This window comes from Phocoena sinus, chromosome 1, assembly GCF_008692025.1.
Source record: "Phocoena sinus isolate mPhoSin1 chromosome 1, mPhoSin1.pri, whole genome shotgun sequence".
Taxonomy (NCBI): domain Eukaryota; kingdom Metazoa; phylum Chordata; class Mammalia; order Artiodactyla; family Phocoenidae; genus Phocoena; species Phocoena sinus.
In genome coordinates this window covers 41720048-41741140 of record NC_045763.1, presented here as the reverse complement: position 1 = coordinate 41741140, position 21093 = coordinate 41720048, and the positions used below count along the sequence as shown (strand labels likewise).

At 40.4% G+C, this 21093-nt stretch overlaps 1 protein-coding gene across 2 annotated transcripts in view; it reads right to left on the bottom strand.

The window, feature by feature from the left end:
• The window catches only part of ELAVL4 (ELAV like RNA binding protein 4), a 154857-nt gene extending 134288 nt beyond the window's left edge, over positions 1-20569 (bottom strand). For both annotated transcript variants that reach the window (XM_032639156.1, XM_032639185.1), the window contains exon 1: positions 20448-20569. In XM_032639156.1, the coding sequence (XP_032495047.1) occupies positions 20448-20465 (18 nt within the window). In that variant the 5' untranslated portion in view covers positions 20466-20569. The remainder of the gene's footprint in view (positions 1-20447) is intronic.
• Positions 20570-21093: the final 524 nt, after the last annotated feature.

The following is a 21093-nucleotide window of genomic DNA, read 5'->3' as shown; positions in this document are numbered from 1 at the left end:
ATATGTCCATGCCACTCTCTCACTTTGTCACAGCTTACCCTTCCCCCTCCCCATATCCTCAAGTCCATTCTCTAGTAGGTCTGTGTCTTTACTCCCATCTTACCCCTAGGTTCTTCATGACATTTTTTTTTCTTAGATTCCATATATATGTGTTAGCATACGGTATTTGTCTTTCTCTTTCTGACTTACTTCACTCTGTTTGACAGACTCTAGGTCCATCCACCTCACTACAAATAACTCAATTTCATTTCTTTTTATGGCTGAGTAATATTCCATTGCATATACGTGCCACATCTTCTTTATCCATTCATCCGATGATGGACACTTAGGTTCTTGCCATCAAATGAAAGTACAAGTCAGTTAATAAGAAAGTGAAAATAATGGGGAAGGGAGTCCCATAGAAGAGTCCATGTATTTTTTTTTTCTTCCAGGAACTGCTCTTAAATAGTGTTAGATGAGTAGAAATCTGAATGAGGACTCAGAAAAATAAATGCAGTGTTCAGTCCTCTCTGGTCATTGCAGTTCTAGGGAACCTCCTGACAACCAGAAATACTGTCCCAATAACTGCTATCCCTCTATTCCAGTGATCATTATTTACATCACACATATCCTTCTATGTCTAAGCACATTAACAGTGCCAAGAAAGCTTGGGAAAACAAGGAATTGTGTTGCCTGGCAAAGCCAGGGGTGGCAAATACATCAATTCTAGCTCATTCTAGCTATTCCCTGTAATAATTCTGCACTTAGAAAATTCACCTAAGAGGAAGAAAACCCACAGAATTTCATAAAAAATACTAAATAAAATAGAAAGGACACTAAAATAGAAAGGACTTAGAAATGTTTAAAATACTTAGGTAATACCTCCAATCAGTCTTCTCCAAAAATTCACTGGGACTGACCCCCTAGGAGTTACTGAGCACAGGGAGGGGCTACAAAGGCAATACAGGACCAAGGTTAGGAGTGTGAGTCTGGAGTCAGACTGCCTAGGTTCAGAGTGTGATTGTAAGGGTTTAATAAGATAATTCATGTAAAGTACTTAGTATAATGCCCAGCATATAATAACTCTAAAAACTAAGCTGTTATTATTATTATGGTACCATCATTAAAGAGATAAGTCCCAGATCCTGCCTCAAGGATGGTTAAGTAAAAACTGAATAACATCACTAACAGGAATACTGCTAAACAGATATGCCGAAAACAAATTACAAGGGTGTAGGGGATCCAAAGCCACATATCCAAAACACATTCATTGAGCACCTACTCTGGGCCAGATAGTGGTGGCTGGGAATACAAATAAGGTAGACAATATGATCCCTGTCCTGGAGGAAGTGACTGTAACTTTCCTTTCACCCATGAAACTGGTTCAGGAGTGGTTCTGAACCAAACAAGTATTTCATAAGCACCCATGTCTAGTTGCACAAAATACTAATGGAGTTCCTGGTTTAAAACATGGCTCTTGGGATAGAAGAACGTACAACACATCTAGGGAGACAAGATTTCACCAGAAGAAACAATAAGAAAACAAGCTTGTGAGAAGGTCAGCGTATAAATGCTAGAGGTGACAAAAGAGAATAATGGGGGCCAGAGAGATCCAGGAGGGCTTCATTAACCAGGGACAGAGAGTGAGGTGTCCTCATCAGCACAGTGACTAGGTCTCCATCCAGAGCAAGCAGTCCTCTTGGCTGGTAAAATGATGCTGCTGTTAAAGAAATTGAAATATAACTCAGAGATACATAAACAGAACTTGCATGAAATGAAATCAGTTTCATATAAGACAGCAGGATATAGCTGAAAATGCATGGACTTAAGAGTCACAAGGCCTCAGTGATTACTGTCTGTGAAATCCTTGATAAATTACTTACTCTCTCTGAAATAAATAAATGATTGCGAATAAGTGAAAAAAAAAGAAATTAAATTACCATACCCTGTTTAAATCAGGTACAGCTCTGTGGACAAGAAAACTACTCTGTGATCCTAGAAAGAGAAAATGCCTATGAAATGAAAAAAAGGTTACTTTTAATTCATTTCATATAGGAGGGCAAAACAGAATAGGTTACTCTTCTGGGGAAAACTTATCTGTAGACCTCCATTTAAATCCACAGCTATCTCAACTGAATACCTGCAAGAAGATCCATGGATTTCACACAACTACATGTGTGACGTTCAGAAATGCAATTAAAAATCAACTCTTGATCACATACTATGTGTCAGACACTGGGACGGACCAACAGGGATATAGAGATGAAAAAGACACCATTCCTGTGTCCCTACGGAGTTCATAGGCAGTTAACCATGCTGTTCTAACACAGTGCCAGAACCCTTTTACCCTCTACTATTAGAGAGCACAGACTATAACCCCTGAAACCTCCAACCATTGGTCCCAGGTTGTTCCTGTCTTCCCCCACTGGTGAGTCCTTCAAACTACTAGGAGTTGGAGGTTCACCAACTCTCCTGAGCCTTATTACCCCATCACACCCATCCCCAAACCAGTCCAACTGGACTGCTCTTCCCCAAGCACAGTCCTTATTCTCCCATGTCTAGTCATGTCTAGTATTTTATTTCAAGAAGACCTTCATTTCCCACCCCTGTCTCTACATATTCTTGACCATCGACCTAAAATAACATCCCCAGGTCTATGCTCTTTCATCTACTTTATTTTCCTCATACCATTTAATGATGATCTGAAAGTGTATTATTTTATTGAAGAGTTAATAGCTTATAATTTATATGCCCCACTGGAAAGTAAGCTGTGATCCCAGCACCTACTGTGACATCCAACACCTACCACAGTGCCTGGATGCAGTAGGTACTCAATCAATTTTTGTCAGAATAAATAAATGACAGAACATACAAACTCCATATCACTTTGTACCTTTCTGATGATATTTGTCCCTTTTGACATGATAATATTTATATGCTTACTTATTTTTATGAATATGTCTTCCCTACATGGTAGGAAACTCCTTGAGGATCCATGTCTGTTTCACCTTTGTATCCTCCAATACCCAGGGTAGAGTGTTTCCTTCGTTAATGCCTGTTGAATGAATAAATGATGTGGTCCCTTGGTTAAGATCTGTTGAATAAATAAACAACATGGTCCCTTCCTCTTCAGGCTTCTTAATCTTGACTTTGTCAAGACTCTACCTCAATCCTCAGAAATATGAACATATTTGGTTGGTAACATGGAAAAGCAAAGGTTCTTTTTAATTACACTCTGCTGCTTCTTTTAAAGAACTAATTACTTGACCAAGATTAAAGGTTATTTCCTCCCCCGCCCCCATCCATCAAACCCTTACCTGCTAGCGTTTTTGCAAACACCTATCAATTTCTTGAGGATAAAAAAGTTAATAAAACCTTTAAAAACCATATACTCTTCTGGAGTGCACCAATCTCTACTTGCTGTGGGTACAAGCTATTTTTATCAGGTGATACTGTGATATTCCTTTTCAACACATGATATTCACTCTTTCAAGCTGTTCAGCACTGTTCTATTTGGTTTCATGCTACATCAATGAGACAGTTTGAGGGAAAAGGAAAAATGGGACATGGTATATTTAGTAGCACCACTAAAACCCTAAATAAAAACTGAGTTTCCTAAACTCCTCGGCTACCCAATCTATATCCAGGACCCTAACTACCAACCCAAGATTAAAGCCAAATAGGAAACTCCTTTATCCAAGAGAATATTTTTATAAGAGTGTTAATTACAGAAAGCCATTTGAAATGTCTCTAAAACTTTAAGGAGTTAAAGTTCACACATAAAGGTCATAGAAGAGTGAAACAATTGCTACATGTACTTTGTATTTTCATAGCATTTTTACTCTGGGATTATCAGTCTAATCATATTTTAAAATGATACATCTGTTTATACATCTGGGCATGATAGGTTTGAGGTGGTCATGTGACAACTATGAACTGCTGGCTAACAAGCAGTGAGACATAGAAACACAAAGCTTTGGAAGGTTTAGGCTGGAGTTATCAATGGAACCATGAAAGTAAATAAAATGACCCTTGAAGAGTCAGGAGAGCAGTAGGCTGAGGAGGAAACCTTACTGCACAAATGTGAGCAATCATGTGTGCTAGAAGGTTAAGAAAAAGGTATCAATAGAAGTATGTGCCCAAGATTGTCTCAAAAATACTCAACTCACAGTCTTGTTGTAAGACTCAGTGGTTACAGGTAAAAGGTCTTTGTAGTCTGCAAACCATGCTACAAATATTTGTTTCTATTGTTTCTGTAAGGAATGTTAAGGGTGGTGTGGGAGAGCAACTGCAAAACTAGTCATAATATTTACCCCTCCTTGTACCCATGCCCTTTACAATGTGACTTTGCAGATCTTCCTGTCAAAAGATGTAATCTATTTCCTGGTGCCTATATCTGGGCTGGCCTTGTGATTTGCTTTGGCCAATAGGATACAGTAGAGTTCCTGCTATGTCAGTTCTTGCTTACTTTCTCTCTCTCTCTCTTGGAATCTTGCCCAGCTGTCGTGAGAACAAGCCCCAATTTTCCTGCCAGAAAAAGCAAGACCACATAGAAAACAGTCCAGTGAGCCTAGTCAAGGCCATCCTAGAACAGCCTATAATCAGCCAACTCCACATATGTGAGAGAGCCCAGCCAAGATCAGCAGAGCTGCCTACCTGCCCTAGAGCTGACTGCAAATGTATAAATGAGCCCAACTAAGATCAAAAGAACTTCCCAGTTGACCTGTAAACTCATGAGCAATAATAAACACTCACTGTTTTTTGGACTTCCCTGGTGGCGCAGTGGTTAGGAATCCACCTGCCAACGCAGGGGACATGGGTTTGAGCCCTGGTTCGGGAGGATGCCAAATGCCATAGAGGAACTGAGCCAGTGAGCCACAGCTACTGAACCTGCATGCCACAACTACTGAAGCCCGCGTGCCTAGAGCCCGTGCCCCGCAATGAGAGAGGTCACCACAGTGAGAGGACTGTGCACCACAGCGAGGAGTGGCCCCTGCTTGCTGCAACTAGAGAGGGCCCGTGCGTAGCAATGAAGACCCAACGCAGCCAAAAATAAATAAATTCATTAAAAAAATAAATAAATAAAAATAAACACTCACTGTTTTAAACCACTGAGTTTTAACAGTGGTTAGTTATATAGCAATAGGTGACTGATATAAGTAGCAATAAATAAACCAGCCTGTCAGGAACCTTCTATGTACTTGGCACTGTGCTAATAAGCACTGTTTACAGGGGTTATTTCATTTGCTTCTCACAATAACTTTATGAAGTAATTATTATTATCCCCATTTTACAGATTATAAAATTGAGCACAGAGTTTAAGTTCACTTGCCCAGTGTTGCACAGCTAGCAAACAGTGGGGCCAAAATTTAAATCAGGCAGTTCAACTACAGAGCAGCACTTAATCCAAGAAAGAGAATCTTTTACTTAATCCAACAAATAAGGAAATTTTCCCAGGCTATTCCTTCTACTGGAGCTCTCATTTCTTCTAATCACCCTACCTAATCCTGCTTCCCTTCTTCCACTAGCTAATTCCTATTTTTCTTCATCCTTAGTTTAAATGTCAGTTCCAGGTTGAACAGAAGGAAAACAGGAAGCCCTGTGGGAAAAAAAAAACACCATAAATGAGGAAAGAGGCTAGGACAGTGGGCCTAAAAGCTGGATGGGATCAGTGGTTCCAGGTACAGTGGGAGGTTCTAACTGACAGCCACATTTAACAGTTTGAGAAAAGAAAGGATGTGTGATAAAGAATGAATTAACTCTCATCACGAAGAGCCCAAGCCCCAGTTCTACCTGTTCCCCACAAAAGCAGGTAGACATAAGAAAAGGAAAATGCTTCACTACTAACTGGAAAGAGAGAAGCACCTGAATCTGGAGGTAGGAAAAATGGCAACAAACTCCACAGAGCAGATGCTCCAGGAGGTCTTGAGGGGAGAGGGGTGGTTAGCTGAGATGAGCATAGCAAAGTTTTAGTAACAGATGAGTGCAGATGCTGATAAAGGAACAGAACTCTAGAGACTGGCCACAGAGGAAGCTGATGAACCTGCAGGGCACATCATGTAGGTGTTTCCAACAGTGGTAGTAGTATAGTGGAAAGGTACAGGCAGCTTTAGGGCAACAAGTAGAACAGCAGACAGTGGCCAGGATATATGGTGAGAGGAGGCATTGGAGGAGAAGAAAAGAATAAGTGTAAGTAGTAGAATATAGTATATGATAGTAATAATAATGGCAATAATATTCACTATGAAAGTTTTACTCAACTACCAAGCATGTACCAATAATATGCATTATTTCATTTGAGCGGAAAAAAGTTGACCTTTGAGGATGCCCAGAGAGACATAAGAAAGGGACAGAACTGACAGCATGCCATTTGGTACATGGGAGATTATAGATACTAGACTTAGTGACAAAGATTTAAAGTGACCTCACCTAAGATCCATGAACTGGAGGGACTTAGGGGACATTGAGGTTGTATTTGTGTAGAACCTAATTACCTGCCAGAATGAAAGCTCCTTGAGGTCAGAGACTGTGCTCCTTTTCCACCAGTGTATGAACAGTACCTAGCACTGTGCCTGACATACAGACGGCACTTCATAGATATGTGTTGGTAGTCTTAAAAAACAAATGGATGGATGAATAAAAATATCAGTTTAGGGGTTTCCCTGGTGGCACAGTGGTTGAGAGTCCGCCTGCCGATGCAGGGGACATGGGTTCGTGCCCCAGTCTGGGAAGATCCCACATGCCGCGGAGCAGCTAGGCCCGTGAGCCATGGCCGCTGAGCCTGCACGTCCAGAACCTGTGCTCCGCAACGGGAGAGGCCACAACAGTGAGAGGCCCACGTACCGTAAAAAAATATATATCAGTTTATGTCTCATAAACAAGATAAAAAGGCATTTGTCTGTGTCTGAATCCAATTCAACACAACATGATTGTTGAACATGATTAAGAGCACTAAAACTCATTTGGCTGTGAGATCTTGAGTCACTTCTCTGTGCCTCTGTTTCCTCATCTGTAAAATGAGGTTAATAATCTGTACCAATTGTATACTCCCAGAAGCAAACACTGAGACCGTGGAAAAGATTTATCAATTTATTGTAAAAATACACAGGGGAGGAAACAGAATTGGACAGGGAGAGGCTCAGATCACAGTGCAGATGGACAAAGTCTTGGTCTACCCAAAGGGGAGTCTGGAACAAATATTTTCCATAAGAAGAGTCCCCACAGTGGGCAGAAATGGTCAGGTCCTAGATCCCCACTGTGTTCAGTTACTGTCTCTCCAGGAAGCATGTGACCAAAAGGAGCTGTAGCTGGAAGCTGTCATCTAACTGCACTCCTTGCAGTTAAAGTGAGTTCTCTCTTGAAGGGAGATCTGAATGGCACATTTCTACAGTGGCCACACTACCTGAAGGGGTTATGAGCCTTCCATTAGTTAATATAGATAAAACACTTAAATCTGTGCCCAGAACTCAGTATGTTCTATTAAAGTATTTGGTATTACTGTTAATTATCTGTACAATTACATACAACTGGTTGGAAATTACAAACTCAAATGACTACAGGGGATACACAGGAAACATAAATGTGTAAACTGACCTAAGATAAAAAGAGTAAGGGGGCCTATGGTCTCTGTAGCCTACCTGGAACGTACATACTCTGCCTAAAGGTATTCAGATTAACAACAATACCATCTGTTATGTCTTCTTAGGTGAAATGTCTATTTAGGTCTTCCACCCATTTTTTAATTGGGTGGTTTGTTTTTTTTTGATATTGAGCTCCATGAACTGTTTGTATATTTTGGAGATTAATCCTTTGTCCGTTGCTTCATTTGCAAATATTTTCTCCCATTCTGAGGGTTGTCTTTTCATCTTGTTTATGATTTCCTTCACTGTGCAAAACCTTTTAAGTTTAATTAGGCTCCATTTGTTTATTTTTGGTTTTATTTTCATTACTCTAGGAGGTGAGTCAAAAAAGATCTTGCTGTGGTTAATCTACACACAATAAATGCTGGAGAGTGTGGAGAACAGTATGGAGGTTCCTTAAAAAACTAAAAATAGAACTACCACATGATCCAGCAATCCCACTTCTCGGCATATGCCCTGAGAAAACCATAATTCAAAATGACACATGTACCCCAATGTTCACTGCAGCACTATTTACAACAGCCAGGACATGGAAACAACCTACATGTCCAAAAACAGATGAATGGATAAAGAAGATTTGGTACATATATACAATGGAATATTACTCAGCCATAAAAAGGAAGGAAATTGGCTCATATGCAGAGATGTGGATGGACCTAGAGTCTGTCATACAGAGTGAAGTGAGCCAGAAAGAGAAAAACAAATATCGTATATTAACACATATATGCGGAATCTAGAAAAATGGTACAGATGAACCTATTTGTGGGGCAGGAATAGAGATGTAGATGTAGAGAACAGACTTGTGGACACAGGAGTGGGGGAAGGGGAGGGTGGGAGGAAGTGGGAGATTACGTTTGACATAAATACACTACCATGTGTAAAATAGATAGCTAGTGGGAACCTGGTGTATAGAACAGGGAGCTCAGCTTTGTTCTCTTTGACCTACATGGGTGGGATTGGGAGGGAGTGAGAGGGAGGTCCAAGAGGGAGAGGATATAAGTATACATATAGCTGATTCACCTCATTGTACAGCAGAAACTAACACAACATTGTAAAGCAATTTTACTCCAATTAAAAAAAAATTAAAAATAATAGCAAAGAAAATAGCCATTATTAAAGCCTGGCTAAGATTCAAACTTTGAAAACTAAATTTGTACATAATTTTATGAATAAACAAACTATTATGCAAAGATCGTGTCCATCACTTCTGGTCATTGACAGTGAAGCAGAGAATCACAGGGATCCTGCTCTTCATAATCCATGCTGGTGAAGTTGGCCTCTTTGATGCTTTAGAATTGATATTACAATCTCAAAAGGTATCAAGGAATATTGGGGTTTCTTTTGAATTTGGTTATTCAAATTTTTATTTTTTTAATGTATGAAGATGCTCTGCTGTACATTAATAAGCATGTGTTTGTTTATTTTTTCTCTCCAACAAGAGAAAAAGAAGAAAAATTACCTTTAATGAAGAGTGTAAATCATGCTTGAGTGCTACAAGGCACTCAGGGTATCTTCCCATAGGAAATAAGCAGATAGCTTCGTCCAGCCTGACTCCAAGAGATGGAGTCAGATGGTCAGTGTTCTGGGCCTATAAAGGCATGGAAATATGAGCTCACAGAACCACTGAGTTCTGAGACTTGAGACTTGCAGATGACAGTGCTCTCCCACTGCTTCAAATGGGATCATGCTGGTGGTACTGCAGTAGTTAGAAGGGGACACAGTCTAGCATATTCTCAGCTACAGCCAGCCCAGGCCCTCCTCCACATGGTAACAGTAGGAGCCTACTTCACAAAGTCTTTAAGTCACTGGTCCTGGATCCACCTGTCTGAGGCAAGCTGCAACCTTGCCACCAGTGCTCACTGCATGACTTATCTGCAAAGGGAAACGCCACTCATGATTTCTGAGTGGGGCATAGTGATATACTATGAGCTGCTGAAGGGAAAAAGAATGTAGATACCCCTGTTATATTTGATCATGTATCATGAAAAGTCATACAGCTGCTATTGGAAGTCGAGCTTTTGACATATAGATGATAGGTGCCTATATGACAGTCCTTGATCACACATGCAAAGGTCATACCAATCTCTCTGAACTCTGAAATTCTAGAATCTATATAAAAAATTTGACAATTTATTCTGTTTTTAACTGCACTGAATGGTATATGACAGGCAAACTCCAGGGCACACAATAACTTTTATTTCAATTTTGCATCACAGTATAACATTTCAAAAATAATTTATTGAGGTGAAATTTATATAATATAACATCAATCATTTTAAAGTGAACAATTCATTGGCATTTAGTACATTCACAATGTTGTATAACCACCACCTCTGTCTAGCTCCAAAACATTTCCATCATTTCAAAGTAAAACCCCTTACTCTCCATTGTCCCTGTTTCTAGCCCCTGGCAACCACCAATCTGCCTTCTGACTCCATGGATTTATCTATTCTGGGTACTTCATATAAATTATATAATATGTCACCTTTTGTGTCTGGCTTCTTTCACTTAGTATGTTTTCGAGGTTCATCAATGTTTCAGCCTATATCAGAACTTCATTCCTTTTCATAGCTGAATATTACTCCATTTTGTGTATGTATTACAATTTGTTTATCCATTGATGGATATTTGGGCTGTTCCCACCTTTTAGCTATTGTAAATATGTGTGAACATGAACATGTGTGTACCTGTACTTGAATACTAGTTTTCAATTCTTTTGGTTATACAACTAGGAGTAGAATTGTGGAGGTCACATGGTAAACCTATATTTAACGACTGGTGAACTTTTCCACAGTGGCTGCACCATTTTACAATCCCACCAGCAGTGTATGAGGGTTGTAATTTCTCCACATCTGCCCTAACACTTGTTATTTTGGGGTTTTATTTATTTATTTATTTTTCTTTCTTTTTTATTATAGCCAATGGACATGAAGTGGTATCTCATTGTGGTTTTGATGTGCATTTCCCTAATGACTAATAATGCTGAGCATATTTTCATGTGTTTTTTGGCTACTTTTTAACATTTTAAATGACAGCAGGGATACAAATTTAAGTTAAAATTCATCTGTATAGGGAGTCTCCAAATGCAAATAACGCAACTGAGATGACCGTTAAACACATACTTGCTGTAAGCTTCACAAAGTGCACTCGTGCACAGGCAATGATAACCACATTTTTTTTCAAACATTGATTGTAAAAGTGGGTTTCCATTTCAGAAATCTTATCTTCAAATCAAATATGATGTCTAAGAAAATGCAAGTCCCCCAAGGACATCAATTTTTGTCTATATCATTCTCCATGTCTGAACAAGGCACATATTAGGCACTCAGTAAATGTTGGCTAACTAAAAAAATCAGGCTTACTATCTGGACCCAGAGACTTGTAAGTGAGTATAGATAATAAGGTAGAGGGATGGATCTAGGATAATTCAAGATTTTTCTACCTAGGTTTACTGGGAAAATGATGGTGCCATTAACCAGGATAATAAATATAGGAGCAAGAGCACTTGTAATAAAGAAATTATCTCAGAATTCTTACTATTAATTCAGAGTTCCTTTTTAAATTTTTATTCTTTAATTTTCATGTTCCTTTTACACCACCTTTCTACGTGGAAAAATGTAAGAAAAGTGAAAAGGTATTCTATAAACATAACCTAATAATACTGCTACTCACAAACATTTCCTACCTTAATTTTTTGTGCTTTAGTTTTTCTTCCTACATGTCCTATTCTGACCTCATCCCTGCTGAATATTACTCCATCCCATATATATCAAATTTTCCATGGTTATTATGACAGTCTTTATAGTACTGCCCATCCCAATTTGGTTTGGCAAATTTATTAACTCTCTTCTCTGGTTTATGAATTAGAGAATGTCTCCCATTGAACAGAACTTACTTAGAAAAGCAGACCATGTCTATTGTGACTCCATATGGCACCATTTTGTAACTAGAGGACAGATCGCTAAATTTTAATTTACTCTGATCACTTCCCCCTTGTAGACTATGTGTCTTCCATTCCAAAAGTCAAAAAAAAAATAATTCAAGCTTACTTTAATCTAGTAAAATTGTCTTGGTACTACTTGCCTTTTGAAATTATTTTATTATAAAAATAATCTAACCTTGCATAATTTATACCCCAAAAGAATGTATCACACCCTCAAAATGAAGAGAAATCCTATTTCAACACACAATAAGACTGTCCCATGTGTACTAAAGTTTCTTGAGCTCTCTCCTTCTGCCGTATGTCTCCAAACAACATAGTAATTTAACCTCAAATTACAGTATAGTATTACAGTTAGTATCATCTTCCCCTCAACAAGTGATAGTCTGAGTGGACAGGGAGAATTTGTAGTACAAAATTCTTACTTGTAATATAAACTCGGGATCTGACTTCTATTATTACGGTCATGGACCAGGGACTTTCAGGAACACTGGTTCCTATGACCTGAGTAAGATCCTCAAAACTGCTGCTTCTGAGATGACCCTTTGTTCAGAAACTCATGCTGTGAGAACTAAAAGACCTTTAATATCAGAGATGTAGGGGAAAAAATGGTCAACCAATCTTCGGGGGAAAAAAAGGGAAATCTTTTCTATAATTGTAGCAGAGAAAACTAACACAGGTCAACCACAGCCATTGAAATATTGGATAAGAGACCAAAGTCGTACACAGTCCTACTCAAGCCTCTAGCAGCAAAAACAGGACTCCATGGCATGGACTCCGTATTTAGGAACTTTCCAGTGGATGAGAACTCAGAATTTTTGCTTTTTATCTTCTCTTTGCTGCTATCCTCATCCAACCTTTCTGATATTTTAATTCAAATCAGTAAAAACAACTTAAAAACTTTTCTTGTAAAGGTTTTGGTTGAAGGAGCCTCACACAGAGTCATTGACTCAATAAATATTTGTTGATTGTCCACTAAATGCAGGGCCCTAGACCAGGCCCCAGGACTCAGGGGATACAATGATGAATAAAGACCCAGATTCTGTCCTCAAGAGTTGGGCTTCTTTCCTCAAGTCTGGCTGCTCTGCCTGTGGGGTCCAAAAGGTTTCATGTAATGTTTTCCTACAGAACTCTGATGGATAAGTGGTTCTCTTGACAGATGATGGGGCTGAGGGCAAGGATGGTGATATTGTAGGCAGAGAAAACAGCAAATGCAAACAGACAAAAGCAAATGTGAAGTATGTTTGGTCAACTGCAAGATATTTAATGGCAGAGCAAATGTAGGATTTGAATGGGAGAAAATGGAGGGCCATATATTTAGTTATAAAGGTAAGGATAAATGTACAATAACAAACCAATAAGCTTAGGCTTCAGCCTGTGGGTAGTGGGGGGCAAAGAAATGGCAGGGTCACATCTACCTTTTAGAGACAATGTTTGGTGTTGGTGACCAATTGGAGGAAAAGAGACTGTAAAATAGGGCTGAGTAAAGAGGATTTTATGGTAGACCAGTAGAGAGATGAAAATGGGAAATTCCAGATTATTAATTATTCACAATGTCCCTATTTTTTATCACCATGAATAACCAAAGGCAAACAGTCTAAATGCTTCCTGATTTTGTCTCCATGCTTCTCTTACGAAGATATAATGTGTTTAGGTTTTTGTTTGTTTGTTTGTATTGTTTTGGCAGGAAAGGGAATAGCATTTCTTTGTAAAGAGCTCTACTGTTTACAAAGGCCCTTCCATGTTTAAGGACATACCAATAAATAATATCCCATACAGTACACTTTCAATTGGAGACCAAAGTAGAAAGGTTTTTGCCTCTGAGCCACAAAACCAGGATCAAGTCCCTACTCTGTCATTTACCAGATTTCTATCATTGGGCAGGTTGCCTAACTTGTCTAAGTTGTTCATCATTAAAGCTGTGTCTCAGTCAGGGTCTGAGTCAGGAAACAGAAGGCATACTCAAAGAGTAAAACTGAGCAAGGTTTAATGAAGGAAATTCATCAAGGAATGATGAAGCACCCTGGGGCTAGCCATAGTGGAGACTCATTATCACCTCTTTGAACTTGAGAGAACCCAGAGAGAGAGAGAGGGAGAGAGTGAGCTGTAGCTGTAGGATGGATATGGGCTGCAGCCTCCACACAGCCACTGCTAACCAGTAGCCTAGCAGAGAGAGAGTTGGGGAAATAAATACCCAGAACTCACTTTCTTTTTGCCTTCAGATATCCTGCCAGTGCTCCCGCTGGCCAAATCCTTCTAGAATCAAGAGGGCAAGGAAGCCCACTGATGCAGTCTGTAAAGGTCAGCCTCCAAGGCCACAGAAAGGATGGGGAAAAGGGTAGAGAGTAGATCTAGAGGGCAAATGTAAGATACCCAGTTCAAAATGTAATGATGGCAATCCACTTCTCACACAGACTTGCTGTGAGGGTCAAATAAGATAACATATATAAAAATAACTTGTAAACTGTAAACAAAATACACAAATATAATAATTATGAGATCCATCCTATAAGAAGTAAACAAGAAAGAATAACGCCAATCTATGGTATGGGTCTCCTGAAGTTGACAGACCTCAAACTTTCAAATCAAGAGTAGCTCTACACCGGAATTTTTTCTTTCTGGTTAAAAGTACAAATCTTGAAGACAAAAAAATCAAACTGAAAAGGAATTGCTCAGTACCAAATGGTTAAGGCTAAGTGAAAAAACTAATTCCCTAGTGAGGTCGGTGTGACAATGGTCAGACAGGACTCAGACACCTACACATCAGCATCTCCATGTTATTTTTCTGCCCCTTGCCTTGCCCAAATCCAATTCTAACGTTTTCCAGAAACAGAATTAGCAACAATTCTAGAGGCCTATTCTGCTTTCTACTGTGGTTCAGGACCATTTCTTATAAGCACCAATTCATTTGCCAAAGAAACATTCAACAAGCATTTGCGGAGTACCTACAAAGTGCTTGGTATATAAGCTAAGCAAGATCTTCTCATCAGTGGATGATGAACCATGACAAAATTTATTCCTCATGCAACCCTTATAATCCGATTTATAATCTTTTCCCTTCTTGTTCACTCCTCTTTAGCCATACTGACCTCCTTGCTGTTCCTTGGACCCTTCAAGTTACACTCCTGCCTTAGGGCCTTTCCTTGGGCTATTCCCACTGCTTTTTCCAGATAGCCACATGGCTAACTTCTTCGTCTCCATCAAGTTTGTTCAAATGCCACCTTCTCAGTGAGGCCTACCCTATTCAAAATTACAATCCCCTGCCCAAGCTCCTGATCCCCTTTGTCCTACACTATTTTTTATAACCTTTTTACATGCACATAATGTGCATGTTTATTATGGTTATTCTTAATTTCTATCTCCCCTTGTGCTCCTACTGACAGGCATATTTGAATTTTGTTCACTGATGTATCCCAAGCACCTAAAACTGGGTCTGACCCATATTGGACACTCAACAAATTTTCACTGAATTAATTAATCAATCAATCATTCAGCCATGTGAAATGGTTTCAGAAGGCTCACTGACATTAGCAATTTTTTGTTAATGTAAATTTTAAAAGTCAAAAAAAGAAAGCTATGTTGGCATTGCATTTTAAATCTAATAGTCTCATCTCAACATTAATTTGTTCCAAATTTTTTGCTCATAGGTGAAAACTCATATGTGATGATTAATCCCCATTATAATTAAATGTAAAAGCTGTAACATTTCTATTAGAGGAAATATAAGATCAAGCATCAAGCTGGTACTATAGATAACAAGTGTTTGTAATTAACATACTGTGGATAACTGTAAACTCTGTCATCACATTAATAAAATGTAAAAATTCCTAAAGCAACTGGGAGCTCCGTGGCAGCTGCAACATCAACACTAGCCACTTTGCCAGTTGTTCAGAGGCTGTGCAAATTAGACAAACTGGTAGTAACACACATAATGCATTTGAGAGCCATTTTTGCACAACATAAGTTTATGTCTCTTTTTTTAGGTAAGGGTTTTTTTCTTTTCTTTAGATAAAATATCACATCCTGATGCATGAATATGTGGAGCTGAGATAAATTTCAGACTGGTAAGGGGACTAAACCATGAAGTGGGCAGTTTAGGTACCTCTGAGTAAACTATCACTCAGACAACAGTAAACTGTTCCTTGGACCCTTCAAGTTACACTCCTGCCTTAGGGCTTTTCCTCGGGCTATTCCCACTGCTTTTTCCAGATAGCCACATGGCTAACTTCTTCGTCTCCATCAAGTCTGTTCAAATGCCACCTTCTCAATGAGGCCTACCCTACCCAAAATTTGAATAGGTTCAGATAGGTTCAAACCTATTTGAATAGGTTCAAATAGGTTCTGGTTTGAGTGAAGAAAGGTTACTTGTGCAGCAAATTTGGGTCCATAAATTCATGGCTCTAATATGCAGAAAATATGAATAGAGAGATTAGTATAATTATTTTATTGCAAAGATAACTGCAAAGTCAAACAAAGAATTCAAATGACAGATCTAGGTATGAAGGTATCAAAGGGTTAAATCGTTTCTTTCCAGAAAGCCAAACCTTCTACCTCCACCACCCAAAGTGCTATAGAGTCAGAAAGATTAGGAAGCCACTGCACAGCCAATCAATGAAGGACATGATTTTTAGTGGACCCAGACACAGATTAAACTCAGCTTGGACAATGACCCTAACTCTGATTCAGCTGCAATCAGCCTCACATGTAAAAGGTGCGTGTGTGCGTGTGTGTGTGTTGATACCTGATGTTTATGTTTGGGTTTCTTACTGCAACAGGGAAGTACAACATCTAGATCCAAAACAAGAAGTAAAATCTGACTTGTTTCCTAGACTACGTACGGAGCTACAATATTTTGAAAGAACCAATACAGCTTTTACTAGATAGTGTGCTGAATTGTGTTCCCCCAGCCAAATTCACATGCTGAGGATCTATATGTTGGAGTACATATACTCCAACTGTATTTGGAGATAGGGCCTGTAAAGAGGTAATAACTGAGGTAAAATTAAGTCATATGAGTGGGCCCTAATCCAATATGATTGAAGAGAATTAGGACAGAGACACAGAAAGAGGAAAGACCATCTGAAGACAGAGAGAAGATGGCCATATACTGGCCAAGGAGAGAGGCCTCAGAAAAAACAACTCTGCCTACACCTTGATTTTGGATTGCAAGCCTCCAGAAGTGTGAGTAAATAAATTTCTATTGTTTAAGCCACCCAGTCTGTGGTATTTGTTATGGTAGCCCTAGCAAACTAATACACCATGTATGATTCGTCTTATTATGCCATTGCATGAAAAGAAGAATGCAGTTTTAAAAATCCAGTTCCCAATCACAAATCACAAGCATGAATGTCAACGGATACCTCATTTATGCAGTATCATAAGGGAATAAATCATTCCACATTAAGTAAAATTTACAGGTAACTAAAGCTTGCCTCTTAACAAACCAAAGTTTCTAATCTAATTATATCAGATGGAAATCTTCCTAAAAATACATTGTTATATGCTATTCCCCTTTTAAAATAGAGCATACCATGATGCAACCCTTTTAAAGAATAAAATGGAAAATTCCAACAAAATTGGCAATTGTTATTCAGTACTCTAATTCAATTATTGCTTCTATTTAAGATTAAGACTAATTTCTCATGTCTTACTTTTGTAATTTGTTTGTCCCTCACTTCCAGCTCACCTTTACTGAAATTCCAGTATGTCTCCTATCTTTCAGGCCTTCTAATCTGCTGCAGGCTGAGAAATTAGGGAACTAAGTATGTTAGAACTATGTCTCAAGTAAGAATTAGAAGGCTTGAGGGAGGGTCCAAGGAGCTTGTCTGTGAGTAAACAAGTTAACATACTCTCTGTGGCATACTCTTGGTTCTCAGAAATGTTTTTGCTTCCATCATAGCTTTTGCCTGTATTCCTAAGGGCTACCATTGAAAAGTTATGACCACTATGTTTGGATGAGATTTTATTTTTACAATATTTTATTAATAATTATTGGCTTGTTTCCACTTCAAAAACTTTTCACAGCATCATTATAGTGAATTGACATTAAAATTTGTATAGTGTTGATTTCCATCTTCAAAAAAAGATGAATATAAATATAGCAATTTTAATAATAACAGCTGGCATATATTAGCATTTACCATGTGCCTGATACTGTGCTAAATGCACATTAGGTATCTCACTTAATTACCAGCAATGCAAAGAATTTACTGAAAGCAAGGGAAGGGATGCAAAATCACTATGAACTTTCAGGAATTGTGCTTACTGGATGGAAATATGCAAATGAGCATTACTGGATCAAATAAGACATTTTAATCTGGTTTTTAAAAAGCTATTAGTAAAAACTAATACCATATGCAAGTTCCAAATTAAATATAATCCTGGCACAAGCTAAATAATCATTCTTCTCCATGGACCATCACTCCTGACAACAACCTGAAAAATTATAGTTCCTTCCCTCTATGTTTCCTATGACCAAACATGAATTTATGAAGAAGATACGCTCAAAGGCAGAGGGGCCTCAGGAAATGAATCACTAGGTTATGCAGAATTACCTTGTTATGTCAACTCCTGCCTCTCAAAAGGGATGTATTTAACACATTTGGGGGTTAATTTTTTAAATGAACTTTATTGAGATATAATGCACATACAGTCAAATGCACAGATCTTAAGGGTTCAGTTTGATGAGTTCTGACAAATGGATACACCCTGCAGTCAGCACCCCAATCAAAATATAGCGTATTTCCATTACCCCAGAAAAATTCCCTTATGACTCCTTGCAGTCAACCTCTTTCCCCGACTATAGATAGGTATTTTTCAGCAGATATAGTAGCAGTGATGGTAACAGCTACTGTTATGGACCATTAATAGGACTGCCCATATGCCAGGCACTGTACATATACGGTATTCCATTTAATTCCCATGTCAAAGGCTGGTATTATCCCCATTAGTCTATTGGGAAGTGGGAAAAAATAGTAAGACCAAGAAATTGATTATGCAAGGTCACATAACAACTGAGTGGTAGGATAGACCTGAACCAAGAATATCTGAATTAGAATCCCTCGTGCTAACTTCTATTGCCTCTACACAAATGCTAAGGAGTTTTCTGTTAATTCAAAACACACTAAGTAGTGGAATTAGTGAGGCCACCAACTCTAACCCACAACCCCACCTCTATTACAATCACACCCAAGTACCTTATCGTATAAGCAAGCAAAGGTTTCAGAGGCTAATACTAATGATAAGTAAAGAGGATTACTTACAGGTTCCATAGCTAAAAACCTGCATGTAAATCCCTCATATATTTCTAAGGTAGTCAGGAGAGGGGGAAAATCCTCTATATAGGTGTGTGGGTCACAACCCCATCAGCCCCAAGGAACAGATAGTGTTTCCGAAAGTGAAGGGAAGGAATCCAACCATCACTGGTTCTTAGTCAACCACAATCCACTCTACCTAAGAACCACAAGGAGAGGCGCTGTGCAGCACTCTACTCTCACTTTATTAGGGAAGCACGGAGGCAAACATCTGGATTAAACCTTCCGATGCCTCATTACATTAATTTTATTCAGTGTTTTAAACTCAACCCACTCACATTTACAAAACACTTCACACAGACTACTTCCCTCATAAATGGAGCTCCATTCACATTTCACTTAAAACATCAAACTTATTCTGAAATGACTGAGGTTAAAGCCTGTTCAGTGTTAATTTGCAAGTATTATAAAATAATGAAAAACCAGGCGCAGAAATGCAGGAAGGTAATGTGAGGCAGCCTCTTCAAGGGGTTCTACTAAAATAAAGCAGCTTGGAAAGGGGAGCAGGCAGGCTTTCATGAACCCACAGGGATCGTGACAAACTGTTGTGGAGCGGGTATTTGATTCCCCAGAGGGAAGATTTATGAGAATTACCACCCTTGAAGCAGTACCGGCTAACCCTGGGGAATCAATATAACTCATATTCCCCCAAACCTGGAGTTGTTTTTGAGAAGTTCCTCCGAGGTTTCCCTGTGGTCTCCCTAAATCCATTAACATATGTTGGAAGAAGGGAGGTTCTCTCTCTTTTAGAAACGAATTGTCTCCAGCAAGTTCAAGACTTCAGGACGTGTGTTTACTAAATCTTAAACGCTTGACAACCCCAGCCCAAAGAGAGACGAGTACAACACACAAATACACCCTACCCAACACCTGATCCTCCTTTTTCCTCCGCTAAACAAGAGCACTGCTCAGTGCAACGGAAGCGCCCGCTCATTCTCATCTAGAAATATCCCAAGCCCCAGGTCGACAGCGGGCTGTAATAGGGGAAAGGCACTGGAGGGTGCTGCTTCTCGACAATTAGCGGGAGTCACACAGGCAGAAGGGGGCCCCCTGAGGATGCGCGCCTGCTCGCCCACTCTGGGGTCCTGCTCGCTCGAAGCTGCCCGGACTTTTTGGCGCCACCAGCTAGTTCAGCAAAGCCACTCCGAGGACAGCTCGGGAAAGGCGCAGAGGGGAGTGGCACGCGCGGGGCGGCGTCTTCTCCGCGGGGCTGGGTCGACTGTCCCGGGGGGCGGGGGGCGGGGGGCGCGGCAACCCAACTTTCGGTTGTCTCCCCTGAGGCAGGGGAAGTGTCTCGTGGCCCGCGGGGGAAGGACCCAGAGCCCCTCGGGAACAGAGTCGCCAGCTGGGCGGCGGAGGGGATCGCCAGGAGTCCCCGGGCCAGGGGTGCGTGGGGGCGGCTCCCTCCTGCGAGGGCCGCTCCCTCCTGCGAGGGCCCCTTCCCCCTCCCTGAGAGTCCGGGTGGCGGGGCTGGGCGCCTGGGATGACCGAGTCACGGCCACGTGGCCGCGCGGTCGCGCGTGACAGCGGGTGGGCGGGGCGTCGGGGGCGTGGGGCCGGCCGAGGCGCGGCTACCTGGCTCTTGAGGCGCATCTTCTCCGCGGCGCGGTCCAGCCGGAGGCGGCGGAGGCTGGGCAGGGCGCGGCGGCAGGGAGGACTTCCGCGGAGTCGTCCGGCGCTCGCTTGCTAGCTGGCTCGCTCACCCGCTCAGCGCTGAGCGGTCGCTTAGCCTCCCCCACCGCCGTCTCCAGGGGGCGCCTCGCGCGGGAGTTGGAGGACCGACCCCTGCGGTTCCCGGCCCTGGCGCCTAGCATCGAATTTATGCTCAAGAAGTTGAATGAATAAATCTCTTCTCCAGTACTGCTACCTGTGCTTAAATTTTAAGTGAGATAGCTCTTTTGGCAGTTAAAGTCCACCAACAACATTTGGACCGATGTTCTTGGCAAAACACTGTGCTGGGCTCCGAGGATTTGCAAACGTGACCAATTTGGAACCCTTAGAATAAATCTTACCCTTCAGGCGAAGGCGCACTAGAAAGGTGGCCTGTCTTTGGCGGAGTGTGGACGCACTAACTGGATCCTTCAAGCCATGTTTGGCTAGTTGACTGGTGTCTAAGATATATCCAAAGTAAAGTGAGAAATGGAGACAATGATTAACATCACTAAATCTCAAACAGAATGACCCAGATTTCTGTGCACTATGATTTCAGGTATAAATGTTT